The sequence below is a fragment of the Nymphaea colorata genome, chromosome 12 (assembly GCF_008831285.2).
Source record: "Nymphaea colorata isolate Beijing-Zhang1983 chromosome 12, ASM883128v2, whole genome shotgun sequence".
Lineage (NCBI taxonomy): Eukaryota > Viridiplantae > Streptophyta > Magnoliopsida > Nymphaeales > Nymphaeaceae > Nymphaea > Nymphaea colorata.
This window is the reverse complement of record NC_045149.1, coordinates 19884366-19912157: the sequence shown is the minus strand read 5'-3', so window position 1 is coordinate 19912157 and position 27792 is coordinate 19884366. Positions and strand designations below refer to the sequence as shown.

At 36.2% G+C, this 27792-nt stretch overlaps 2 protein-coding genes across 3 annotated transcripts in view; one reads left to right on the top strand and one right to left on the bottom strand.

Annotated features, from left to right (window-relative positions):
• Nucleotides 1-41: 41 nt before the first annotated feature.
• On the bottom strand, nucleotides 42-4004 carry LOC116265383 (uncharacterized). Its single transcript, XM_031645955.2, has 5 exons — nucleotides 3865-4004; nucleotides 2792-2939; nucleotides 1624-1720; nucleotides 503-583; nucleotides 42-381 (listed from the first exon to the last, which is right to left on the bottom strand). The coding sequence occupies exons 1-5, from the start codon at nucleotides 3896-3898 to the stop codon at nucleotides 244-246; spliced, it is 498 nt and encodes a 165-aa protein (XP_031501815.1). The 5' UTR covers nucleotides 3899-4004; the 3' UTR covers nucleotides 42-243.
• A 619-nt stretch (nucleotides 4005-4623) lies between these two features.
• The window catches only part of LOC116265725 (callose synthase 10), a 37622-nt gene continuing 14453 nt past the window's right edge, over nucleotides 4624-27792 (top strand). The window contains exons 1-27 of one of the 2 annotated variants that reach the window (XM_031646550.2): nucleotides 4624-5091; nucleotides 7312-7409; nucleotides 10258-10421; nucleotides 12914-13037; nucleotides 13256-13354; nucleotides 13443-13568; nucleotides 13695-13784; nucleotides 17031-17128; nucleotides 17209-17326; nucleotides 18487-18615; nucleotides 19636-19712; nucleotides 19936-20014; nucleotides 20863-20955; nucleotides 21088-21190; nucleotides 21342-21465; nucleotides 21575-21764; nucleotides 21885-21937; nucleotides 23374-23434; nucleotides 23532-23613; nucleotides 25241-25290; nucleotides 25372-25458; nucleotides 25590-25675; nucleotides 25801-25828; nucleotides 26825-26922; nucleotides 27022-27103; nucleotides 27198-27358; nucleotides 27499-27619. In XM_031646550.2, coding sequence (XP_031502410.1) covers nucleotides 4884-5091; nucleotides 7312-7409; nucleotides 10258-10421; nucleotides 12914-13037; nucleotides 13256-13354; nucleotides 13443-13568; nucleotides 13695-13784; nucleotides 17031-17128; nucleotides 17209-17326; nucleotides 18487-18615; nucleotides 19636-19712; nucleotides 19936-20014; nucleotides 20863-20955; nucleotides 21088-21190; nucleotides 21342-21465; nucleotides 21575-21764; nucleotides 21885-21937; nucleotides 23374-23434; nucleotides 23532-23613; nucleotides 25241-25290; nucleotides 25372-25458; nucleotides 25590-25675; nucleotides 25801-25828; nucleotides 26825-26922; nucleotides 27022-27103; nucleotides 27198-27358; nucleotides 27499-27619 — 2829 coding nt within the window. In that variant the 5' untranslated portion in view covers nucleotides 4624-4883. Of the gene's footprint in view, nucleotides 5092-7311; nucleotides 7410-10257; nucleotides 10422-12913; nucleotides 13038-13255; nucleotides 13355-13442; nucleotides 13569-13694; nucleotides 13785-17030; nucleotides 17129-17208; nucleotides 17327-18486; nucleotides 18616-19635; nucleotides 19713-19935; nucleotides 20015-20862; nucleotides 20956-21087; nucleotides 21191-21341; nucleotides 21466-21574; nucleotides 21765-21884; nucleotides 21938-23373; nucleotides 23435-23531; nucleotides 23614-25240; nucleotides 25291-25371; nucleotides 25459-25589; nucleotides 25676-25800; nucleotides 25829-26824; nucleotides 26923-27021; nucleotides 27104-27197; nucleotides 27359-27498; nucleotides 27620-27792 lie in introns of those variants that run through there. The other variant, XM_050080913.1, reaches the window with a different exon arrangement.

Here is a 27792-nt window from a genome sequence, read left to right as displayed (position 1 = left end):
ATCGCCATTAGGTTGAATTGCCAAAGTATCAGCAGCAGGCAGAAGAAAACTAGTGATCGTCACCAAATTTAATCAAACAAATGATCATTGCTATCGTGACCACATTCTGTTTTGAGATTAGAGCAACCAATAAACAAGGCAACCAATGAACAAGGCACCTCCCTGGAATTATGAGGAAGACTAGAACAACCATTGAACAAGGCACCTCTCTGAACTGTGTGAATAACCAAGGGAGCATAGAATCTAGATTGTGGCTTCGACCTCTGGGTCAGCTTCTACTGGCTCGCTGTTCTCATTCTTGCCACCCCTCAGCAGTGAAGATACATTGTCGATGGCCGAATTCAGCTGGCTTATCTTTGCATTTAGCGTCTGCCGTGTTTTCTGTTTTTATGTAAACACAAAATTTTTACAATAAATACTTACTAAGTTGGAGTTGAAACTATAGCAGACTGTAATACCAGAACCATTATAACATCTGGCTCATGCACGCACAGAAGATTACCTCCAAGCCTTCGTCATAATATACAGGTCTCCTAGCCCTGCTAAACCCATATTCGTCTTCATACTGAAGAGACCTCCTAATCTGTTGAAAGGATAGCAACCAAAATGTTTCAGCAGCTAAACCAATTATCAACTCAACAACCAATGCATGGCAAACAGAACCCTCAATTTCCACACGATCAACAACCTTTAAGCAGCCAACACTCTTAACCGGAATTTTGACACAGCAATTGATCTACTTGACTGTACATATATATCAGAGCAACTACTTTCTTTGTTACGGCATAAATGTTTCCCAGAATATGCTGACTTCGGTGAGAGTAACTTCTGATTTTCGAAGGCTGCCAAACCTTCCTACACATTACATGCATTGAACAGAGAAAAAACCAGTAAAGGTTTCTTATAATACTTTTCTTGCACATGCTACAGCGTCTTAGATTAACTGTTGTTTGAAAGCAAATTCAACAAATGGTCGATCTATAATTAAGAAAATTGGGAAGTGGTGCAACAAAAATGGAAAAGTAGATAGTGCCCTGTCGAGGATAAGTTGCAAAAAAATAAGAGCATGACCATCCATGACAAAAAATGCTTGTAGTGCACTCTTCTACGTATTGAACAGCTACAGCACCTGAAAGACTGTAAAAGAAAAAATTTGTTGCACACACTATAACATACATGTGCTAGTGAAGTAAACGGTTTCATATGACAGTAGAAACAATATCGACAGTAGTAACAATGTCATGGTCATGTTTATTGTTCTAGTAATGCTGTAGGAGAAAAACATGATGGGCAGAATCGCAGACCGACAAGCATCCCACGAAATACAGAATATCAGGGAAAGCATGCATTACATGTGGATCAGAATGCCACAAGCTCCTCATAACAGCTAAAGCAAAAAAAGGAGGAGAATTATCTTGATTAAAAATCAAAACATGTTTCTCTACATAAAGTGTAAAACACTTCGGAATAGCAGACCGTCAACGATTTAAGTTATGCCATGACATTGTTTGAAACTAATTAAAAACACATCAGTATCACCAACTAGAAAAAAAAAATCAGCAAAAACACAATAAGATTCAACAATATCAGACTTTCAATAAGAGGTAGAGAGAGTGTCTTTACTTGGGATGCAAAAACATATGCAAGTGTCCCGAAAACTGCACCACCTAAAAGGAAACCGGCAAGAAACTCACCACCACCACCGCCTCGAGTATCTTCACTGTTTAAATGCAAACATAAAATGTTACAAAATGCACATTAAAAACAAGGCACTCAGAATCAAATGTGCAGCATATCATCATATGCATTACAGTAGTGGGGATTTTTTAATCAAATAGTACATTCCCCTTAATAAATGCAACCGCAAGCCAAAAGAATATGCATATGGCAAACAATTTTAGTGGAAAAAGAAATCCCTTAATTATGGAATAGACAAATTTGGATTTTATATATCAAGACAGATGAGGCAATGAACTTAAACTGGCTATCTCATATGTAATTCTTGTTTAAGACATCTGATAATAAATCTGCTTTGCTAATTAGCACACAAAATGTAGAACTTCTAGCAGTATAGTTTTCTTCACTGTTTGAAATGTTGCAAGCATTCTCATTGATGAGGAAACTGATCCCAGTGGAAGAAAAAAGCAGAACGGTGTTTCTAAATTTTTTATCCAAAAATATCCTTCATAGAGGACAAAATAAAAAAAGATTTTTGTGTATGTGATGACAAATTTTGAGAAAAATGTAGAACGAAGCAACAGTCATGCAATACAAATTTTACAGAACATAGAAACTTTTTACCCAACTGATTACGAGATTGGGCTTTGCAAACAATTTCAATCCATTTTTTTCTTGCTTTTATTGCAAGTTTGCAAATAATGTCCAACCAACACAACTGAAAAAAATGGATCAACATTGGCCCACCACGTCCACTCTGCAGTGGTGTGAACAAAACATGGAAAAATATAATATAAATGAACTAATGAGAACTGACAAGATTTTTTTCTTCCAAAAGAATACTAAGGTCAATTGACGACGTACAATCAGTACCATGAGTTTAGTAATGGAAAAAAAGAAGCAGAATATAAACAGTGAATAAATGAAGCAGATCATCAAATAATGTAAAACAACATTAAAAAATGTAACGTGTATAAGACAAGACAAAAGTGATCCTTATATTGATGAAGTAAAGAAATGGTTCCAGTTTCTGTTCTTACTATTCGCAATCACAAACCAGAGAATGGGGAAAACAGTTTCATTGTGAAATAAGAAGCTAAAATTCTTCTCTTACTTGAGGCCTGCACGAACAGCCAATCTTGTATTCAATTTCAGGTGACCAAGTTGATTTTCTCTTCTTCGAAAGGCAAATCTTGATGGAGAGAATAAATTTTGATCGACTGTTGTCAGACCAACATTAAAATCCTGCAAACGGGATCCACCTGACAACAAAAAATGTAGGCAATGCGTACTATGTCAAATGCCTAATCTGAACAACCATGCCAGCGGACCAGGACACAGAGGAGGTGTAAGGATGAGCGATCAGAAATGAAGATGGCTTAACATGAGACCAAAGAGTTTGCTGGGACATACAATAAATCGAGTTACATGTCTACATCTGGAATGAATAAAAACCATTGGCAAGATAAGGAACACTTGCAAACCAACTTCCATTGAAGGAACAATAATTCTCATCTTCATTAGGTGAAGTAACCCGATTTAATTGTCTCACATAAAAGGACAATCGAATAAAACTTGGACACGAGATAAGAACTCTAATTTGAGTCGTGTACATCCCATTCCATACCAAGCAGTTCTGGCAAAAACTGTATTACTGCCGCTGTATAAAGCATACGCTGGAAAGAGAAAATGAAAGAAAAAAAATCCTCAATTAGATTTCAGAAATATCTGATTTCCCTAAACTGAATCTTCCCATATTTTTCTCCGCCCTACCGCAGAATCCGGACAAGTACTGTAATTTACGTGTTGCGACCAAACTTGTAAATCATATCAATTCTTCGGACAGAGGAGATGCCTAGCATTAATACCTTGTGATCCATCGCAATAATTTTTTCCATAAAAAAAAAAAAAACACCCATGCGCGTAAACTGACTTCAATTCTGATGACCGTGGAATTTCTCCAAGTGACCAACCTCGAAAATCTAGCATATTTCGTATAATATACGGAGAATTCCCACGATTGCAGCAGCAATGCATTCGACGCCGGAATTCTGACTGCAAACACAATCGGTTCACACAAGGAGATACGGTTCCTACATAGATCGTCACTATCGAGAACCATCGAATGCGAAGAAACCCTAAATCCGATTGATCGACCTTGCTCTAACTCGATGCGATATGAATTACCGAGTAAGGCGACGGAGGCAGAGGAGGCGGCCATGGGAGCTCGATCTTCGGAACCAGTCGGAATGAAAATGAACTGCGTCGGTGAGAGGGAGAACCGTCCGCCGGTGGCAGATAAATATCAGATGTTTCCACAGATACCCCTGGTGGCATCCCGTGGTTTTCTACGACAGATTGAGCTGAGAATAGGCAAGCCCAAAGCCCGCCGGGTGTCTGCGTTGGCGCGGCGCCCACATGGGTTTGGTGCGGACAAATGTAGACCGTCCATTTTGGTGATGAATGGTCTACCTCCATTGGTTATATACGTAAGACTCAAGTAGTTGAAAATTATGCTTTTTCGGGATAGAACATAGTGAGACAACAAAGATGAAATAACAAAAAGACACTTACAATTTTGATTGCCGTTATTAAAACAAGCAGTTAATCGAAGGAAATTAAAACTTAAACTTGTTTGTTTGATTTGTATATTTTTTTAGGTACAACATTCAAAAGTTAATACACGATATTAGGAGAAGTTTTACACTTTGCACGTTGAGAAATACATATACGATGGCTGATTCAATTGAACAAGGGGCAAATTGACTTCATGATTCAAGAGTGTCAAATTTTCATTTTTTTTTAAATTTTTGTATATTATATTAATTATTTTAAATTATTTTTAACTATATTAAGAGGAAGATAGTCATTTTGCTAACGCAGTCCAGCGTAAACGCGGACCGGCTTCCGCTATTGGTAAAAAATCCCACACCTATAAAAGCCGAGCCCGTCTCCCGCCCCAAATTCTTCCCTCCCATTTCCATCCCCTTCAAGGCCCCACTCATTCTCTCTCATATGAAATTTCTTTCCCCGTTTCCACCCGGCGATCTCCGGCTCCCTTGAAGCCTAGCAATTTGAGCCCTGGGCGTGCTTCTTGGAGGATCGCCGCTGGAGAAATCATGGAGTGATTCGTCAACAGTCGCGTTTCTTCGCGTGGATCTGGCTTTCACGCGGTGTCTTCGTGATTTCGGTAGCTGAGGATCGAGATGTCTAGGGTTGCAAGTAATTGGGAACGACTGGTTAGGGCGACGCTAGAAAGAGAGCAGCTGCGGACCTCCCGGCAGGGCCACATAAGGGAATCGGATGACCTCCTTTCTGCTGTTCCGCCCTCGCTAGAGAAGAGGGCTAACATCGATGCAATTCTCCAGGCAGCGAACGTGATCGAGGATGAAGACCCAAACGTCGCTAGGATATGTACATTCGTTTTCCTCGTTCCTTATTCCTTTTACTGTTTTTTTTTATAATTATAGATGAGCTCTGAACCCCTCAAAAAGGTTGCAACTCATTGAAGTACTATCTGGAGTCTGAATTCCTATTTATTTCACATGTTTGAGTTTATGCGTATGCAGGATCGGGTTGCCTTTATATGAGAGTAATGTAGGTAGAACATATCAAACATTCGACGGTATAATTGTTAGACGCGCGTCTTCTAAATTCATGATTCTGCTGCTCTTTTTTGTTAGTTACTGCCTAGGGCCATCGGCGTTACCCTGCATTTTACTATTTTAGTGGCCGCGCCGCTTCTTTGTTCCGTCATTCACTAAGGCAGTCTATTGTTGCCCTGCTGCTGCTACTCAAGTATGCACGTTGCTTCGTCATCGTGAAAGCAAAAAGCAGATGAATTAAACGTATTGCTGTCCCATTGTTAAAATACGCATCTTTCAAGTTAACTGAATCTTATAAAATTTATTTTCGTTTATCAATTTCTCTATAATGGTTTACTTGTTCCATTGTTGCTTTAATTGGTCCATCGCACATGTTGCTCTGTCATTGTCTAGGGCGAGGCTCTTGCTGTTCTTTTGTTGTTTGATTGGGCACGTCAACTCATTGAGAAGCGAAGAATAAATATGTTATATTGTGGTCTCATTGTTGGATATGCATGTCCTGAATGACATCAGTACCTGACCTAATCTGTTTGATTCTTATTAAAATCTTTGTTTCAATAGGTTATTTGCTCACTACGAAGGGCAAGTAGGAAGATGTTAAATACATTACAGCATCGCTGCTAGATATGCATCTTCTCATTTGACTGTATGGCAGCTTTATTTATTCTTTGTGCAGAACAATTACCTCTTACCAACTGAATCAGCGAAAATTAAGCAATGACTTGCTAGCTCCAAATTGACCTGGTTCACAATAATATCAAAAGCTGCCAGGCTGAACCTTGAATATGGTTGTCGACTCTCAGTAGAGAGTCCTTGAGTTCATTCATTGATTGTTGGTAAAGAGCTGAAGTGTTTGGCTCCTATTAGGCAATTAGAGCAAATGTAGACGAGTCTGGTAGGTGGGATTTCTCATTGGATCACTCGTAAGTTTAGTACTTGGGCAGTTCAAAGTGAACACAAGGATGACATGTATTGACATTTTGGATTTAAGCAGGTGTAAGCTTCAGGATGTGATGGGAAATTTAACTAATAAAATTGGGTACAGTGTATAAGAGGAACCGAGTAAAAATGGAAAAAATGACTGTGAGTGCATTTATCTCATCTGTTAGAAAAAGAAGAAGCTGTGAATTCAATATAAGAAATTGAACTCTATTTCGCATAGTCTACCTTGAAAATGCAGGAACAATGAAAATCATGAAATGGTTATGGAGGAAATAAGCAACAGTGAAAAGATTATAAGGATTGGTATGATAGGCTTAGATAAATGCAAATACGTGTGTGCCCATGCAGAAAAAAGGGGGAGGGGAATATGAATAATTATGAAAAATGAATAAGAAGCAACTCTAGGAATAAGCAAAAAACGTGGTTCTCATTTTATATGACGTGTAATTTCCTCTTATGTGAGCGTGTTTCCTGGTGCCTGACATTTTAGAGACTAGCTTCCTAACCTAGTGCAATATATAGCATTTGTGCACTGATGGATCACAGTTTTTCTGTTAATTATTTGACATTTTTAAAATCATTTTTTTGGTCAGTAATAGCCTTCTCTGCTCAAAAGATCTGACCCAGCGCTCAAAACAATGTATTGACCTTTGTAATGTGAAAGTACCTTCCAGCATTGTGTTGTAGTTCAATATTCTGCAGCATTCCAAGAAAGTTGAAATTAAATGGATAAAAAATAAATTATACATGCTGTCCAGTTGTCTTGTGAGAAAGGTCTACCTAACTTTGCAATGTAAAAACTCTGCAGCTTCAGATGCAATGTGTGTTTCAAGTTGTGATGTTTTTTGCCTTATCAGACTTGTTAAAGCCTTTCAGGTTCTCTTCCTTAATTGCTGTCTTGACCTGTTGACCAGCAATCCTAATCTAGTCCGATGGTGGATTTAATTTAATGATAAAAAAACTCTATATTTTGTATGTAGTGTCCTTATCGTCACATGCTTCTTAAACAGATGTTCTTAGCTGATTTCTGAATGTGAGAAACTTATATTGAGTATAGTGGTTCTTAATGAGCCTTTATGTTCTGCAGTATGTGAACAAGCATACACGTTGGCACAGAACCTGGATCCAAAAAGTGAAGGGAGAGGTGTATTGCAATTCAAGACTGGTTTAATGTCAGTGATTAAGGTGCTGTAGTAACTTTTCAAGTGGAGTTGTGTGTTCAAGAGTTTTGTAAATTAGCAAATCTATGCATCTCCTGAGGGTGCATGTCACTGCAAGTTCCAGTTAGGATGCATTGCCATGTAGCTAACAACTTTCATGTATGTGAATGATGTCTATTTAACGTCATTGTCTTTGATGACATGATTAATGCTAATGAGAATGCTTTCATATTGCTATGTATGTATGCATCAGAAAACATTTTCTTTTAATGTCTACTTGATTGGTCCATAGTCATACATGTAAGAATGGAACATGTTATGATTCTCTTCTGTGTTGTTTGTTGCATATATATCAATGATTAGAGCAGCATATGAGCTTGAACTAGAGTTCAACTAACATTTTTATCTGAATTGATGGTGCCTGGAGTAGATTATAGATGGATCCTTGCATAGTATGTACCTAGATTCATTTTATATGAAAGCATGATTTATGTGTGTTATCCCACATGCTGCTGTGGAAACAAAATTTTGGTTCCACACATAGTCAAACATCTCGGTGATACTTTTCATAATCTCATGATGAATAAAATGAAAAAGGTAACAATTTACGCAATATTTTGAAAATATCTCCATTTTAAATTTATCATGAAAATATCACAATAATATCTTGACATTTTTTTGATATTTTTATGAAATTTTTCTCCCTTAAAAAGCATTAAGGATATATTTTAGATTTTGAATTTTATCAATGTTTTTGTAAGAACATTAATAAAAACAAACTCAGCATTTTATGAAGTACTATTATTATTTTTTATTATTTTTTTTATCCCCGAGAAAATCAAGCTTTCTGATTGGTAGCTGAGAAAGTGTTGCCAATCAACACCCCAAACATTATTGTGTCTATGTTTCCATCTACTTTTTTGTTCATCATATTAAGAACCTTAGGTCTTACTGCATGAGGATGGCCTTATGAGTTCTCTTTTGTTCCTTTCTGTTTGAAATGGGGCGAACCTAACCACCGTGCAGTCTCTTCGTAAACCATAAAAGCAGAAAGGCTATAATATATGAGCAGTAAAACGTGTGTGGTTCAATTAGGGTTTGTAACTTCTTGATATGTTAAGAGTTTTAAGCAATGTTATAAAAGGCGTAGCGTATCGCGTATCGGTCGGGCCGACCTATACGCCGTATCGTAACGTATCGCAAACGTAGTGTAGCGTATCGTAAAATTAATTTTTTAATTGAAAAAAATATTTAAAAATAATAAAAAATAGAGAAAAATCATTAAAAATCTGAAAAAAATGAACAAAAAATCAGAAATTAAGAAAAATGTATTCAAATATTAAAAAGATTATCATACATAAGGAACATTCATGTGTATTAACGACACATTCCAAAATAAGAAATCAAATTTTCAAGAATAACATATAAGCATCCATCACAATGTTAAACTTGAAAATTTTATAGAATCTTAGGACTTAGAGTCTTAGGACTTGGAGTTTTAGGACTTAGATTACATCACAATTTTATAAGTTCAAAACATATAGTTATCATCTTTCCTGATTCAACGATAATATTTTCCAAATTGATGAATCCTTGGTTATTTTTGATGAAAATGGGCAAAATCTCTCCCTCCTACGTCTATTGGAGTCTTTAAATACAAGAAGAGAGAGGGGGAGGAGTGTTTAAACTTTTAAAAAATAAAGAAATATGTGTTTTCTCCCGTATCGTACGATACAGACGATATGCATACGATACGGACGCGTATCGTGTTTCAAACACGTATCGTATAGGTTGTCTTGCCCTATACGATACGTATCGTACGATACGCGTCCGTATCGTACGATACGGATAACATTGGTTTTAAGGTTCATTTTATCTCATGCTTGTGGTTAAATGCACCTGAATATTGATGTCTCAGAAAATTTCCACTTAGGGGGCACTTCTATGTGTGCATAATTTCAAAAAGGGCCATACTTTTCTGATCTTTCTGTTAAGGTTTCACTTTCACTGCACCTGTGTCAACACAACTGGACACAGCTCTAATGAAATAAATCGTATTTTGGTGTTTGTTTCTTAATTTATGTTTTATGAGTAAAAATAACGAATATATTGTTTGCTTGCTTAAATTCTTTGGGTGTATATATATATATATATATATATATATATATATATATATATATAATGTTCATGTATAGGAAGAATCAATGCTGCTGTGTGCCGGATAGTTGCCAAATGGTTAAAATTTTAAATTCGTCTATAGAAGGACCATAAATTGTTGCAAACTGCAAAGCCACTATAAACCATCGCCACACTATAAACTGTAGCTAATGCTAATTTAGTGATTCTTTTTAGTGACAAATTTTTAAATTTTAGCCATCTGGTAACGTCTGACACTAGGCAACAATATATATATATATATATATATATATATATATATATATATATATATCAGACATATGTATGTATGAAACCTGTATAGATTACAGTCATTTGATTCAACCAGACACAGCTTCTTACCTGAGTTGTTTGGAATAAATGTGACGGTGGACCCCTGTTAACGTTTGACGGTATGGGGGGACCTGTATCTGGAAAATTAGAAATGCGAGGCCCTTGTTTGGATTATGTTTGACAGATTGCACTGAATGAATTTTCGCTGACATCTAATAGTTTTTGTATGGTCTGAGACTCTGAAGAGAAATTTCACAGGTTGTGCTTGTTCTCCATTGTTGTTGATAGAAATCAATATCCATGGTCATTGTTCAACTAATTTGTGTTATATGTGAATACATCTTTTTCCCACTGGATTCTTGCAGAATGATTAGGAGTTTTGTCTGACATCCTATTTCCATGTTTCTGGTTACTGTCAACAACAGCAAAAACTCTCAAAGAGGGATGGGGTTAGGATTGACCGCAATCAGGACATTGAACGCCTATGGCAATTTTACCAATCATATAAAAAACGATATAAGGTGGATGACATCCAAAAGCAAGAGCAGAGATGGAGGGAATCTGGGGCCTTCAGTGGCCAGTTTGGAGAGTACGTGTCTCTTATCTTCTTTCTTATATCTGCTTGTGTATGAAGGCAGAATTAGTTTTTCTCTTGAATGCTTCTTGTTGATATTTTCTCTTGTCATATTATTAAACAAGTCCCTATTTATCTCTGGGGAATAGGGGCCTGTTAGTTTATAAATTTTGGCTTTTGATGTTATGTTTGTAAGCTTTATCTGTTTGTGAACCGTCTCTTTTGAAATTTGATAGATAAACTATGTTGTTAATGCCTTGCCTACTCATGGACTAAGCATGAGTCCACACTGTCACCCAATGTTATCCGTATCGTACGATACGGACGCGTATCGTACGATACGTATCGTCTGTATCAACAAAAACGATACGACACGCCTACAATACACGATACGGAGGTGTATCGTAGGCGTATCGCCCGTATCGTACGATACGGGCACTGTATCGTACGATACGGTCGATACACCCCCGTATCGTACGATACGGGGGAAAAATGGCAAAAGGGTCCGATGGCCCCTTTTTTTCATTTTATTTCAAAAGATATGCTCCTCTCTCTCTCTCTTCTTGTTTCTAAACATTGCAAGAGACGTGGGAGGAAGAGATTTTCCTCATTTGCTTTAAGTTTTGCCCGTGAGATAGCTTTCTTTCTCGTAGAGGGCACAGTGGAAAGCTTGGAGAAAGAGGGCTTTTTGGATTATGAAAGATGATAACTATGTCTATATGTTTTGACTTCTGAACTTATGAATTGTGATGTAATCGAATACTCTTCGGCTGCTTAGTATGTTATTTTGATTTTTGAATGTCTGATTTCTTATTTTGGAATGTGTTGTTCATATTCATACTTCATAGTTCATACTTCATATACATGAATGATGAATGTTCCTTTAAATACATTTTTCTTGATTTTTTCTTGTTTTTTCGAATTTATTTAAATTTTTTCTGATTTTTTTCTATTTTTTTATAATTTTTTAATATTTTTTACAAATTAAAAATTAATTTTACGATACGTTACGATACATTTACGATACGTTACGATACGGCGTATAGGTCGGCCCGACCGATACGCGATACGATACGCCAGTGATAACATTGCTGTCACCTAAGTCCACCACTTAGGCGACGCCGTGACAGGATATGTGTTGGCACCTAAGCTTGCCTAGGCTGGCCAAGGCTACAACACACCTAGTCCATGGGAAAGTGAAAAGCCACATTCCCTTTCAATTAAAGTTTCTTAATTGAGTATATATTGTTAATTTGTTATGTACTTTATGTCGTATTGATTACGTATTTTTATGTTGAGTATGTTGTTATATGTATACTGTTATATGTATATACTGTTAGTCACTTAGTCTGTTATATAGTATTGGGATACGTCATACATGTTATACATATACATTAGGGAGGTTATGTCTTTCTTTAAGTACAAATGGATTTAAGTCTTCTTGTGGATTTGCATTCCTTCTTCTAGAGATTAGATCTAGTTTTTTTGTTTCTTGTATTATATTACATTTAATGAGTAATAGTAAACTTCTTCTATTGATTTTGCATATTCAATGAAGTAAACAATTAAATTTTGATTGTTTAAGTTGATTATGCATGTTATATTACTACTCTCCGGATTTCAAATATTAGTAATAGTTAGTTGAAATAACTTGACATATTAACATAACTAAAAAAAATAAAAAAAATTGGTTGCCTTTTTTGCCTAGGCCTCACCTAGGCCCACCTAGGCGCTAGGCCCTGCCTGGGTGCCTTGACAACGTAGCAGATAAAAGAAAAAATGACTACCTTTTCAATAGAAAAGTAGGCCTGATGTCCTATTTTGATTGATGTCTTATAAAAAATTAAATGGCTCTTGCGATAATGATATGGTGGTAGAATATGTTCTAGTGCTATTTCTGAGGTAATTTGTTTTATTTTCCTAAACTTCTGTTCCTTCAAATTTGGTTAGTTTTTCAAAGGAAACCTCAATATACACATTGAATACTTCACCTTCTCATAATGAGAAAATGTATGTCATTTGTATTTTAAAATTGTAAGTTACATCTTTCATGTTTAAATATTAGTTTTAGTTTTTTGTGAATGAACCATTAAGAACTGAATTGGAGCCCTTCTTTTGCAGTCAGGGCTGTTGATTATACGTTGATAACTTACTAGGTTAATTCTGTAAGTAACTTACATTGTTCATTTCTCAAGTTTTTCATGCAAATGCAACATTAAATAACCAAAAAAGTACCGGTGTTGTGACAAGCATTCTTCTTGTATTCACTTTGGGTGTGGAGCCATTTATGTTCAACGAGCTTTGTATTTTTTGGATAATCAGTAATCTAAATTGATGTCTGCTTGGTTTCCTCTTTGAAATATTGCAGAATGTCTTGTAAACTATATGTGAATTTCTCGTAATTTATTTTTACTAACATGGAGGTGGTTATTAATAATCTGAATGTATACTTTTGATATTTTCATCATCTACAAAACAAGAAAACTTGCTTGTCCTATTTGTTTCAGGCTGGAACAAATATCTGTAGGAATTGGAAAAGTCTATGCCACTCTGAGGGCCTTGGTTGAGGTGATGGAGTTACTTTCACGGGATGCACCTCGTGAAGGCGTTGTCAGGCAAATTCATGAAGAGGTTAGTCATTCATGGATCTATGATGATATTGATGGTATCCTTTTATCATGCTTTTAGTCGGAAAGCCTGTTATCCTATTCAGCATATATTAGCCTTTCCTGAATGTAAAATTATAGAAATATAAATAAATAAATAAATATATATATATACACACATAGAATATGAGAGAGACAGAGAGAGAAGATTCTTATCTTTTTCATGCTTCTGCCGTGCTTTAGTTGAGAAAAATAAAGCCAACTACGGATGAACTTACACCATACAATATTGTGCCACTGGATGCCCCGTCATTGACTAATGCCATTGGATGGTTTCCTGAGGTATTTTACTATCTCTCTGTTGGATTAATGATCACATTTTGTTACATTAAAATTTTGACAAGAAAACTTCATGATAATATCGTTACAGGTTAAAGCTGCAGTCTCTGCTATTAGGTATTCAGCTAACTTTCCTGAACTTCCTTCTCACATGGAGGATTCCCAGCAGCATCGTTTAGACATGTTTGATCTTCTTCAGTATGTCTTCGGTTTTCAGGTCATTTTTTTCAAAGTCTCTTGTGCATGGCTTCTGTAAATGCTTAGTTGATGCCTGATATGTACATAGGTGATAGGATAAATACCGTGGTATCTTCATGTTAACGCTTGCAGTTTTTAAATGCAGAAAGACAATGTGAGGAACCAGCGTGAAAATGTTATTCTTTCTGTAGCAAATGCACAGTCTTGTTTTGCCATACCTGCTGGGGTGGAACCAGTAAGTTTATATACCTAGCTTCATGGGAGCGAGACTTTCTAACTTCTGCCTATACATTGGTTATTGGACTGTATGATCATTATCCATTGGTTGTGGCGCTTTGCTTGCAACCATGACATCACTGACCCTTTATATTGAATTTTGTTATATTCATTTCAGGTTCATTACATTGTTTTATATTTGTATTTAAAGATAAATTTTATTTTGTGGCTGAATTCACATTAATTTTCAGAAGAATGTTCTTGGTGTTTTCTGAGGCTTTTAGTGCAAGTACTTTGAAATAGTGTAGCTGTTCTGGAAAAAAACTAGTCTGTGATCACCAGCTTATTCCAGGTATATTCTTGCTTAGGTCCACAGGGCTAGACTTCATAAAGCTTCATATGTAGCTGCTAATTGACAAGTGTTTCATCTTCAAGTTAAGAAACAATAGATGATCATCTATTTTATGGTTCGTAATTACCTGTATGGCGGTATGGGAGCTCATTGACTAAATGAGTACCATCTTCTTGCTTTTGACTCCTCAATACACGGAGGTGAAACTGGAGCAGTCACTTGAGTAGCTCATCTGGTCTAAATCTCTTTCTATGGATGAATTTGGCTGTTCTTGTGGACGGACATAAATTCAAGTTTTTAGTATATGTGGTGGATGTGCCACGAGTTTTAACTTGAAGATGAAAGTGGAGAAGGAGATAACAAGTTAAGGTAGAAAAGAAAGGCGTGATGAAGAAACTGGAATAAGTAGGAATAGTCAAGTCAAACAAAATCTTTCTTTTTGTTTGAGACATTCGTTTGACAAAGTTGACCTAAGAAGCAAAAACTTATCCAATTTGTGACTATGTTTGATATCTTCCTTCTTAGGGGCACAAGGGAGAGCTGTGGATAGACAAAGGTGATGTGGGGCCGGGGGTGGGGGGAGGAGGGGGGTGGAGGAAAAGGGGTGATGAGTGGTTGTGGTCCCCTTCCTTTTTGTACTAATGTTGGGACTAGGTTCATTCTTTTACTTTGGAGAAAGCTTCTATTGATGTTAGATATATGTATTTGTTGTCTTTTCCTAGATTTGTCAAGTAGATATATGCAAATCCAGATTAAACTGACAATATACTGGAAAGCAGATCACGTTTAGTGGAAAAAATTTGGGAGCCAAATATTTTGGAAGGGGTTTCTTAAGAAAGAAGGAAAAAGGGACTCTTTATACTTGCTGACACCATATAAGAAGTTCATGAAGTTATGAGAGGAGAGATCAAGAGACAGAATTCTAGGTATAATTTTTGTGTGGATAACCTTTAATATGATAATACTTATATATTGTATTACTTCAAGCTAAAAAAGCATTCTTACCAATGTTGTTAAGTGTGATAATGCGAAGTGATGCGCTAGGCCTATGAAGGCGTAGCCAAGCGAAGCGCAATGAAGCATAAGTTTCAGGACAAAAATTGTCTAATATGTAATGTTCATAAAAATAATGTCAAAAATAAAAAACAAGAAGCAAAATAATATGTAAGTAAAAAACCAGTTTAGAGTAATTCCCAGATTGACCTATCAAGATGAGAAATTAGGCACCTAATTCAAAAGAGGGGTTCAGCTTTAGATTGTCAACTCCTGTAAGGGCGGCTACTATCCGTGCACAGACTACAACAACTGTGTATGTAGAATGCAAGTAGACACATAAATTCAGATAATTAACTAAAGACAGTAGACCAAAACGAAAGAAATAAACACTTTTTGACAAGGAACCACTCCTAAACATTTCACAAAAACTGGTGAACTTGATGAGGAGAAAGGTTCACTAGAGTTGAGCACTCTCAAGGTTGGCTTCTCAATCATGGGTAGCAGGGTAGTGAAGAAAAAAAGAAAGAAATGCAATCCAGAATGCAAAAATATTTGAAAAACTGGCAGGTCACAAAAAAATACAAGATATTGAAGCTCAGAAGGCCTGGAGAAATGAATGGAAGGCCAACCTCAAATGTGTGAAAATTGGAAAATAAGCTTTAGAGCATTGGCAAAAATGAATCCGCTTACATTGACAAATCAAACATTCGAAGAACTGATCTTGGAAGGAACTACACGCACAACCCTGTGGCATTTTGTCAAACACGTTGCAGATGGTAGGAAAAAGCATTTAGAAATGGATAGCCTATAAGTAATCAATCATCCCAGAGGATCAATAAATTTAATATAAAGTTATAAACACATGATAAAAGCCATATAAGTAGACAAAGGCATATACACAATTGTCATTCTGTCATAGTTGAATTCTTTTGAAAACAAAATCCATGTATGATGAAGTTGACCTTTCTTTCAACAGCTTGAAATAAGAAGAGAGCGTGTGAACTGGAAAACCAAACAAATGAAAGGAAACGAGGAACTACCACACAAGAAAGAGAGAAGGAAGAGAATCCATGCGAAACTTTCTAGTGAACCCTACATCAAGCAAATCAACAATTGGAGACCAGTGAAGAGGGGGAGAGAGAGATAATATATTAGGCTCGAAGGTGCGAGAGGTACCTGAGGCCTGAGGGCTGAGGCTGGGTCACTGGTGGTGGGAATCAACAACGGATAAGCAAAAATCTGTTACTGGTGGGATTGCTGCTCAAACACAGTAACGGTTTGACACAAATGAGGGACGGTAAAAATCTTGAGGGTTTTCACTCAAAACCCTTGAAAGAGTGAAATTTGGGCATTCAAATTCATAAAAACAAAAGCTGTGCGTCACCCAAACGCCTTGATGCATTTACTTGGGTTCAGCGTATTGAGGCGCATGCCTCACGCATTGAGACATGCGCTCTAATAACAATGATTCTAACAGTAAATGGAGGCATCGTCCTCCCTAGTTTTGGGTTTAAGGTATTGTCATATGCTATGCTGGCCATGTTGTTTATTCAGCCAATTTATGATATGGTTAGATTTTGATACTACTTGTGATATTAGATGTTTAGTTGTCAGAAGGATCTTGAATATCATTCATTAACTGAAAATTTACATCTATCAAATATTTGATATTTGATGCCCCCCTTTTATCATTCCTGCCTGGTTTGGCTATGGATTCACCTTTTCTGGCAGAAGTTTGATGTGCTTGTGAGTTCCTCACTCTTGGGGGGGGGGGTGGGGGGGGCGGGCACCACTGGGCCCTTACCACATTTTATATCTGTACTTTTATCTGATGTTGCTACAGCAGACTAGAATTAGTAGAACACCAGGAAACACAAAAGCATCTCTGAATGTGCTATTTTGTGTTTTAACCTGCAGAGAATAGATGACAAGGTCATTACAGAGTTTTTTTTGAAAGTTATGGATAACTATATGAAATGGTGCAAGTACTTGCGTATTCGGTCTGCATGGAGCAGGTTGTTTTGACTTCTGTACTCTTTCAACCCTTCAACTTGTAAGTTACAATAAATCACCTGCGTTTTGTGTTTGCCTGCAGTGTGGAGGCTGTCATCAGGGAAAGGAAGTTGTTTTTCATTTCTTTGTATTTTTTAATATGGGGGGAAGCTTCAAATGTTCGTTTTCTGCCGGAATGTATTTGTTATATATTTCACCAAGTAAGTGCTATTCTCTTTTTTATTATAATTGTTCTTTTCTTCTGCAGATAATATTTGATAAACATTGTTGGATTAATGGTGTTGGTGTTTAGTATCATAATTAAATGCTAATATATAGTAGATCCATTTTGATTTAATTGATTTCTGGACTTGGATTTGTTCTTGCATTTATATCCAATTTTCTTGTAATTTTGCTTAACATCCCAAGCAATTGTAAAAGTCGAACACTGACCCATTTTAGCTACAGATTTTGTGGGAGGTGCAAAATGGAATTTTCCAAATGGCATCAAGTTATCTACATGCATGTCTTCAAGGGTGTTTAGGGATTTGTGAAATAAATTTGGAATTTTGTAAAAGATTAGTGTCAATCTTCGACAAAAATGGTGGCTTGTGGTCATATTTAAGGGTAGCTCGTTAGGTGGACCGTGGGATGGAGTGTTTCCAAAAGCACCATTGAGATACTCCATCCTAGCCACGCTAAGGTGGAAACAAACATGTAGCTGACCATGGAGACATTCCATTGCGTTTTAGTTTTTCTGTTATTTCTGTCGCACCCCTGTAGGTGCAATCATTTTTGGTAGACAAGGTGCCACAGTACCTTGCTAGGCCTGTCAAACATTCCCCTGTTCTGGAGGAAGAAAAAGTGTTAGGTTATATATGCATCTCTTGATAAGGTGTCCTTGTCGAAGAATTGAAAACTTCGTCTTAGAAAGTGTGTTTATTCTTGTCTGGTTTGAAATCTGAATCAGTCCTGCAGTCAAACCACTATCAAATTAAGCATACCCTTCAGAATAATTGCTTTTGGTAAGTTTTTGATTATGTACAGAACTACTTTCGAATGTTTGTGCTTTTGTCTTTGTACATTTGACTAAAATTAGGTGGCGACATGGCATTTTATTCTTGATAAGCCCATTTTATTCTTGATAAGCCTTTTATTCTGGATAAGCCTAATAGGAGTTTACTGCTTTGAAACTGATGCATTTCTTGCTTCTAGTTCTCGTGGCATAAATTAAAAGCCATTTCTTTTCTGTATTTACCCCTACTTCAACTCTAGATATTTCTATGTGCTATTAAATCCATATGCTATCTGCTTGTGTGACTTGTGAATACTGAATTTTGATCCCAAAGTTGGATCCTCCATGTAAATTGGGAATCTTCAGATGGCAAAGGAATTGGATGTGATACTAGATCATCCTGTTGCTCAACCTGCAAAGAGCTGTACAACTGAGTCAGGGACTGTGTCATTCCTTGATGAGATCATCAGCCCTATATATAACATCTTGGCTCAGGTTGGTGTTTTACTGGATTTCATGTTCTGTTACAGCATCATAAGGTTAACAAATTTTTTGGCGAAGTTGCTCTTTTCGGGAAAATTTCACCAAAAATGTCAGCAAATTAAAAAAAATCTAAAGTTTAGGAAAAAGTAAAATAAATGAGTGACAAACAATTGCAAGTTTTTTTTATTTTTACTTGTTTTTATAGTAAATATAGCAAGATTTTCGAAAATCTCGTGATGTCTGTAACAGTTTTCATCCATGAGTAATGCCCAGTCCCATCAGGGCATGCCTGGTTAAATTTTATTGCTTTCACAAGCCAGATAGGACCAAATAGTATAAATTAATTATTCTTTTTGGTACATTGCATGGCCAATCATGTTATAGATGTACTTGATGGGCTAGAGGGATGTCAAAGGTTTTGCCAATTGGTGGCCTCCTAATGTGCAGGGGAGGGGAGGCTTCCTCGACTTGTTGAAAAAGAACATCTTGATATAAGTGCTTCATGTTCATGTTTTGGAGTCCCTTTTTTTCCAGATAAACATTGCATGAACTTTGAATTTTTTTAGGGTGAAGTTAGAAAATGACTTTTATGTGCATCTGTGTGTCCATGCACTTACCTGCCAGAAGGATCCATTTTCAGCAGCTAAGCGTCGTCATACACACAGAGGATGGAAATGATTTCTTGTATCTCCTATAATTAGTTGCTAATATGGCACTGCTGCTCACCCCAATCATTAGCAGACACTGTGATATGCCTGATTTAGTTTGTAGCGTGCTTCTCTTTGTATTCTTGGCAGCAGATATTTTTTTGTAGAATTGTAGCATTTTTTTTTATAGGGCATTGCATTTGTGGTCTGGTGAATTCTGTTACTTGTAAACATGATCTATAGTTTATCTTCTATTCGAAAGGAAGAAAAGGGAGGAAAAATACTACTTTATTTTTTTAATTTGTATTTGTATATTTGAAGATGAGTAAGTCAGTACTCTTTTGGTTCCATGCCAATCAGTTTTGTTTCCTTAATATATCTACAGGAGGCTGATGTGAATAATGATGGCAAGGCCGCACATTCTGCCTGGCGCAACTATGATGATTTCAACGAGCATTTTTGGTTAGGCTTCATTTTCTTGCAGTTGGAGTTAAATTAGTTTCACATTTTTTAAAGCATTTTAAGTAGATTTTCTCCTGAGAGAGGTCAGTTGCCAAATGAATAGAAAATTTCGCACAGTCCATCCTGCCGACTCTAAAACCTGAAAATTGTGCTGCAGTAATCATACCTCTTCTTGCTTTTTGTTTTATCCCTCATTTATTTTTCAACTTTTGTTGTTATGCAGGTCAGATAGGTGCCTGAAGTTGAGCTGGCCTATGAGAAAGGATTCTCCTTTCTTCAAAAAATCTAAAAAATGGAGAGGGGTAGCTTCCATACCAGAATTTAATGATTGTCTATATGGCAGCTCTGTTGGCTGAGCAGATGCCTTTTTCCTTTCTCACATTGTTTGTTTAATCTAACACTTACTTTACTTGCTGTTCAATAGTTGTTTGTTCGTAGTAGTCCCATCACTGTATATGCTGATTTATAGTATCCTTAATGCTGTGTATATGTGATAATTATAATCATCAACATCTGCAATAATAATATCTTTTTTGTTGGACAACAGTCAGTGACTCGCCAAAATATCTCAAGGATATTTCCAATTTGAAGCTTCATGATGGTGACTGAAAATTCTTGTCTGAAACTCGAAGTATCATGAAAAAACATGCCAAACTATTATTGTTGTAATATCACATATCATCATGATACTCACTCTTAGTTGTTTGTTTAGAATTAATTTTTTTTTTTCACATCTTACACATACAGTTTCTCTCTGTTTATCAATTTTTTGTTTTTGATATATACTTTCAATTCGAAACATGTAATTATGTAAATCCGGCTTTTCCCATTTACATATTATAATATTTGATGTGCTTTTGTATTTTTTGTGGAAATTGTTCTACTTTCTCATGAAAAAGTTTTTTATTTTCTATCGATTGTGAAATTGTAGCATTATTCTTGAGAGCTTAGTTTTTTGTGTAACTTTGTTCTAGGCGTGATGTTAAATATGTGACATGCATTTGCTTAATGGTAAAATATTTCCACATTGATACATGTGCATTGAAACTAAGTAATTCACCTATTTACATCCTAAGTTTAATTTTGACACTTAATTTGAGTTCTGAAATTTGTTTTCCTTCTTTTGACCTAAAGTTTGTATAATTTTCAGGCAAGTAAAAATGGATTTGTAGAGCATCGGACATTTCTTCATCTGTACCGCAGCTTTCACCGGCTATGGATTTTCTTGGCTATGATGTTCCAGGTTGTCTTTAGCAAATTTGATGTCATGCCTACAAATTGTTGTATTGTGTGTTTATCCTTGATTTTATATGATTATTCTGTTGCATTTGAAATAAGAAGCTAAGATTTATGCACGTAACTTCTGGTTGTCCAGGGATTAACAATCATTGGCTTCAACAATGGAAAATTAACCACGACTACTTTCAAACAATTGCTCAGCCTTGGACCAACTTTTGCTGTTATGAATTTCATAGAGAGTATGGCTCCTTTTTCTTATAAAATTTAAATTTTAAATAAATAAGTTGGTTTAAACATGTGCTGGAATCATCTGTAACTCCTTCTATGTCTGCTCTCAGTGTACTCTTCATTTTCCGGGTCCTTAACCAGACTACTATTGTTGATCTGTAGGCTGCTTGGATGTGATGCTTATGTTTGGGGCATATACAACTTCCAGAGGCCTTGCTATTGCAAGGCTCTGTGTTAGGTTTTTATGGTTTGGTTGCTCTTCGGCATTTCTTTCTTTCTTGTACTTGTAAGTAGAAAGCAATCATCTATGTAATGGCAAACTAAACATCATTGTGCAAATGTTAGTGGCATTTTGTTGTTACATGTTTGAACGTTGCAAATGTTGCATGATGCAGGAAAATTATGCAGGACAGAAGTCGGGAACCTTTGAATTCAATTTATTTTCGGATATATATTCTCATTTTGGGGGTCTATGCAGCCTTGCGCTTGTTCCTTGCGGTGTTACTAAAATTTCCTGCTTGTCACACTCTTTCTGACAAGTGTGACCGGTGGTCGGTTTTTCAATTTTTTCAATGGATGTATGAGGTATGTTGGTGTGAAGGGTTTGGTATAGTTCATCTGCTCTCTCTCTCTCTCTTCTCTGCTTAACCTCCATTTTTTCATGTTACATTGTGCGTAAAAGATTACATCCTTTCTTGGTTGCAGGAACGATACTATGTTGGTCGTGGCCTTTATGAAAGCATCAGTGACTATGCCAGGTTTTTTCTGATTCTGTTGCTTAAAAAGTTATGCAGCATATGTGATAATCTTTGATTTGTGTCTTTATTTTATTTATATCAATGTTATCACTGCCGTATCGTATCGTGTATCGGTCAGGCCGACCTATATGCCGTATCGTAAATGTATCGTAACGTATCGTAAAATTAATTTTTTAATTTGTGAAAAATATTAAAAAATTATAAAAAATAGAAAAAATCAGAAAAATTCTAAAAAAAATCCGATAACTAGTAAAAATAGAAAAATTTAAGAAAAATGTATTTAAAGGAACATTCATCATTGTATATGAAGTATGAACTATGAACTATGCATATGAACAACACATTCCAAAATAAGAAATCAAACATTCAAAAATCAAAATAACATACTAAGCAGCCTAAGAGTATTCAATTACATCACAATTCATAAGTTCATAAGTGAAAACTCAAAACATATTGACATAGTTTTCAAAACTCAAGACAAAAAGCCTCGTCAATCGTCATTTGCATCATCATCTTCATTCTTCATCATCATCTTCATTTTCTTCATTAAGTGCTTCTTCTATCCCCTCTGTTGCAAATGAACGATTCAACGGAAAAAATGAGTTATTTCTTACCTTCTTGGTGTTAGAAACCAAAAAACCCTCTTCCTCCAAGCTTCCCACTGTCCCGAGGCTTCCCACAACGAGAAATAAAGCTTCTTCACCGGCAAATCTTGATGCAAATCTCCCTCCCACATCTCTTGCAATGTTTAGAAAGAAGAGAAGAGAGAGAGGAGCGTCGGTTTTAAAAAAATACGCAAAGAAGGGGCCGTCGGGCCCCTTTTTAATTTTGATCCCATATCGTGCGATACGCGTGCGATACGCACGCGTATCGCAAATTTATAGCGTACCGTATCGTTCATCTTGATACAGACAATACGTATCGTACGATACGCGTCCGTATCGTATGATACAGATAACATTGATTTATATTGTTACATAAAGTTGAGGTTTCTGATGGAGACAGGAAAGAAACATACATTAATATGTATGCATTACTTATATAAGTATATGCATGTATTTGTGCATCAATTTAGTACATATCTGTACTTATGTGCACATTAGGTGTTGGTAGTGTTACTTTGTTTCTGTTTGAGCTTGAATTGGTATTTTTTATCCCTCTATGGATTTTGGTTTGAAGGGTTTAGTTTGGATGATCTGCTAACCAGATCCTTGACAGCTACATACTATACCATCTTTTTCTAGTATACAGCGCACATGTATGCATTTATTTGTGTTGTGTATCAGGATGGTCTTTTTCTGCTTCTCGAAAAACGAGCATGAAATAGTAGGATATTATGATCTGTCCATATGGCTACATGGTTTTTTGTGTCTTAAGTAGAGCAATATGAGTTGTGCATTCTGTTACATTGTCAGCATTCCATGTCTATATTTCAGGTATGTGCTCTTTTGGTTGGTGATATTTGTTTGCAAATTCTCATTTGCATACTTCCTCCAGGTAAATAATTTACGTTATTTTATCTTTCTACTTTGAAGCCTTGAACATTTTGTGAAGCTCAATTGACTCTTTGGGTTTTGCCTCAAAATATTGCCAGATAAAACCACTAGTCAGTCCAACAAAAATAATTGTGAACCTTTCTGATTTACAATATTCCTGGCGCGACCTTGTATCAAAGCGTAAGTATATCTTCTTTGGTCCTTTTTTGGGAGAGTAGGGGGATGGGAAAGTAAAATTTCTGCTTGGTTTGGGGGATGGTCAGTGAGTTTATCATTATATGTAAATATATTGTCATCGTAATTGAGGTCTTGAATATGTACTGTTATTGCCTGTTTGCCTCTTTTGCTTGTTATTTCATCTGATTTTGCCATTTTGTAGAAGTACTATGTAGCAAACAACAGGAAAATGTAAAGCCGAAATCAGTACATCAGGTTGACTAAAATACAGATAGCTCATAGAAAATGTAGCCGTAGAATCGTAGATAGCTCACAGAAAATGTAGTCTGAATGGGGAAAGATATAGATTTCATATGCTTGCAGGCCTGATTCGCAATCACATAAATCATTTAAGTGCCACATATTTCACTGAGATGTCTATGTTTCAAAAAACGTGTATTCTGCTTCTTGCACGTCTTTAGAGAAATTGAGAAATGGATAGACACATCAATAATTACTCAACATCAAATAGCTTCTAAAATTTGGAAAACCTTGTTGAGTAGACAAGATCATTTGTTTTCATAGTTCTGATAGCTTATGATAGCTTATGCTTTAGCTGGCTTTTAGCTTTCATGCTTTTGTTAGAACTCCTAAAAGGTTTTACCTGAAACCATAATAAATTTCAAATATTTTTGTTTTGTATGAGGTCAGCTCCATAGAGTATGTAACAGTTAGCACACTGACTGGTTTATTTTGGCTACTGAATTCAGTGCTTGTTTAAGATTCACATGGAGAAAGGGTATAACCGAGTCGACTACTTGTAACACCAGGTTTTGTTGGATTCTGTGCCCGTATGAGTGTACATAATGTGCTGCATCTGCACGTTCAGGTGGATTATGGTTTGAATTTTGCTTTTCAGTTAAGAATTTGTAAAAGTGACACTTCCATGTAAAAGCACTTGTGTGGACCAGTTGAATTAGGCATGCTGAAACAGTGAAGTTGTTGGTCATTATTTGGACAACATAATCTGCATTTTGGTGCAATTTAATGTGTTGTACACATCTCATATATTATGGATAATATTTCCTAATAATCCTGTGTTTTTCTTTTTCACTATGCAATAGTGTATGGGTTAATGGTAGCTGATAGATTTTACTGATGCAACACAATTTCTGAAAATAACTTGGGAGTGGTTTAACTTTGATATTTAGCCTAAGTTGTCAAAATTGGAAGACAGTTACAGGCTGTTCAAGACCGTAAAAAGATTAATCAGGATTAGTAAGCCCAAACTCAATCCAATCCTGTAAAAAATTATTTCCGAGAAGGTCAGTGCCGTACCTGAGCTGTGCCCGACGCCGTATCCATGTCTGTACCTGTGTTGACTTGTGTCAACAATGGTATTCCACTGAAAGAGTGAGCATCCGTGTGACACACACGCGCGCGCACACACACACACACACACACACACACACACATTCTTGTATTAAGTTGGGACTTCAACAACTAAGATATGCTGGATCTGAATTTTTTCCTATTTACTGGTTCTCATAACTGTTATTGATTTATCAATTTGTTATAAGAAATTTCATGGCATCCTTTTCAATGCTGAGATTTGTGTGCTTGTTCTATTTTTGTCTCTTTCTTCCTGCAGACAATCACAATGCTCTAACTGTAGCAAGTCTTTGGGCCCCTGTAATTGCAGTGAGTATTACTGTTCTCTGTCATTTTCAAGATGGTATGGTTATGTGATAACTATTGTGCTTTGATGGTGTTGCCTATTAGATTTACCTTCTGGACTTGCATATCTGGTACACCCTCTTGTCTGCATTGATTGGTGGTATTATGGGGGCACGTGCCCGTTTAGGAGAGGTAGATATCTTTTTCTGTCCTTGAGTTTTGGACCATTACTACTGTCTCCACACTTTTATTATCTGAATGATTGAATTGTCCTGCAAACATGAAATGACTTTTTTTTTTTTTGGTGCCTTTGTTTGTCTCAGATTCGCACCATAGACATGGTACACAAGCGCTTTGAGAGTTTTCCAGAAGCTTTTGTTAAAAATCTTGTTTCATCCCGTTCTAGGAGGTGCCTCTTCAACAGAACTCTTCCTCTTATACACACACACAACCCACTCACCCCATGCCCTCCCCCCAAAACAACCCACTGGTTCTATGGCTGTTGTGCTAATGATTTGGCTGTTATGATGACAGGGTTCCTTCTGAAAGACATTCTTCTCAGGTGAGCTGTTGACTTGATTATGCTTAAACTTTTTATCTTCAGTCCATTGTCTTGTTTGTTCTTCTCTTGTGCTGATTTTAGTTTCGTTTTTCTGTTTGCCTTCTCCTTGTTTTGTTATCTTCACCATTGGCTATTGTATTGGAAATTTAAAAACTGAGAAGTCAAATATCTATAGCCTATTTAATTTAGTTAACGTAATTGGGTTATAGTTATGATTTTTTAGGTTCGGATTATTTATATGTCAGAAATAGTTTCTGAAGAATATCCAAAGAGATAAAAAGAAATTTTGAAGCTGAAATTTCTGCGTTAAGCATTCTTAGAGTATCTATTCATTCTATGAGGAAGAACTCTACTGTCTGAAAACCAAATTGAAAACAAGCTAAATCAAGTAAAGTAAGCAGTTTGGATCAGTTTTGATCCAAAACGTACCCAAGTATGCCCAAGCACCCACTTTGCCGTGTTTGTATGAAGACATAGGTACGGGGACCTTACTGAAGTACCCATGTGACTTAAGTCTGAATATAGTGCTTTTAGGCCTCTAATTTTTCTTGTTAATGAAGCCTTGATGTGATTTATATAGGCGTACTCTAACAAGCGCTTTCAAATTTATATATCCTCCAATGCTCCTTGATTTTTTTGTTTTATTAATTTATGAAATAATCCGCTTATTATGCACACAGAGTTTATTCGTTAATGTTATTCTATTTTTCTCTAGTGCCCCTTTTATGTAGACGTCTGTTACTATGGTTATACACATTTTTCTGTTTCTAGGTGGTTTCCTTTGAATTTGCTTCTATTCTTGGTGATTGTAACTTTATATTGCTAAAGTTTGCAGTTTTTATTTTCTCTCACTTCACTCTGATTAGTTGATTATATTAATTGACTATTGTTTTTGGTGGGAGTAGTAGGAAAGGGCAAATGGGAAAATTCTTCTTGAACGTATTAATTTCATCCTAATAATATGTTTGTGATAAGATAATTGCTTTCTTGATTCAGGAGTCTCTAGAAATGAAAAAGATTGATGCTGCAAAATTTTCTCCTTTCTGGAATGAAATTATCAAGAGTTTACGTGAGGAAGATTATATCAGTAACCGGTAGTCTAAGATCGTTACTGCAACCTGCCGCCCTCTTCTTGGAATTTGTGTTTGCTTGTTTTCAACAAGTCATAACTATACATATTTCTTTGTTTGCAGGGAAATGGACTTGCTCTCCATGCCTAGCAATCTTGGAAATTTAAGATTGGTTCAGTGGCCGCTTTTTCTTCTAAGTAGCAAGGTGTGTTTCTGTAACCATCATATTCTTCCTCTCTGAAGCACTGTAACTAATCTAATCTGATAAGGCATTCTATTAACCTTAAATACACATCCAGATATTCTTGGCCATAGACTTGGCCGTGGACTGCAAGGATACACAGATGGACCTTTGGAATAGAATATCTAAGGATGAATACATGGCTTATGCTGTTCAGGAGTGTTATTACAGTGTGGAAAAGATCTTGCTTTCCCTGGCTGATGGTGAGGGGAGACTTTGGTGAGTTTGTTTTGTTATTTATTCTTAATAACCTTGTCATTAACATGCATGGAGAACATTTATACTCGCTCTCTCTCATATACACATGTCCACATTTCGCTACTTTCTCTTCCTGACAAACTTATTTTACTTTATTGTAGGGTTGAGAGGCTTTGTCGTGAAATTAATGAGAGCATTTTAGAGCGTTCTCTTCTTGTAAATTTGAACCTTAAGAAACTGCCAATGGTCGTGTCAAGATTTACAGCTTTGACAGGACTTCTTGTGAGTATTTACTATAGACTCCTTGTCACTTCTTGAATGCTAAACCCTCCATTTCATCTCTCTTTCTCTCTCTGCCTCTTTCAGCTGATAAATTGTTGGTCCTATTACTTGCATTTTGGAGTATGAATTGTCTATAGTCTATACATTTGTTACTCCTGGATATTCACTTTGTC

What these genes read in the sequence shown, in the direction of transcription:
- LOC116265383 (XM_031645955.2), bottom strand. Translation starts at nt 3,898, where the DNA reads ATGGCCGCCTCCTCTGCCTCCGTCGCCTTACTCG. An exon ending in TGCCTCCGTCGCCTTACTCG is followed by an intron (nt 2,940 to 3,864) that starts GTAATTCATATC and finishes TTTTGTTGTCAG; the next exon opens with GTGGATCCCGTTTGCAGGAT. An exon ending in CATATGTTTTTGCATCCCAA is followed by an intron (nt 584 to 1,623) that starts GTAAAGACACTC and finishes TCCTTTCAACAG; the next exon opens with ATTAGGAGGTCTCTTCAGTA.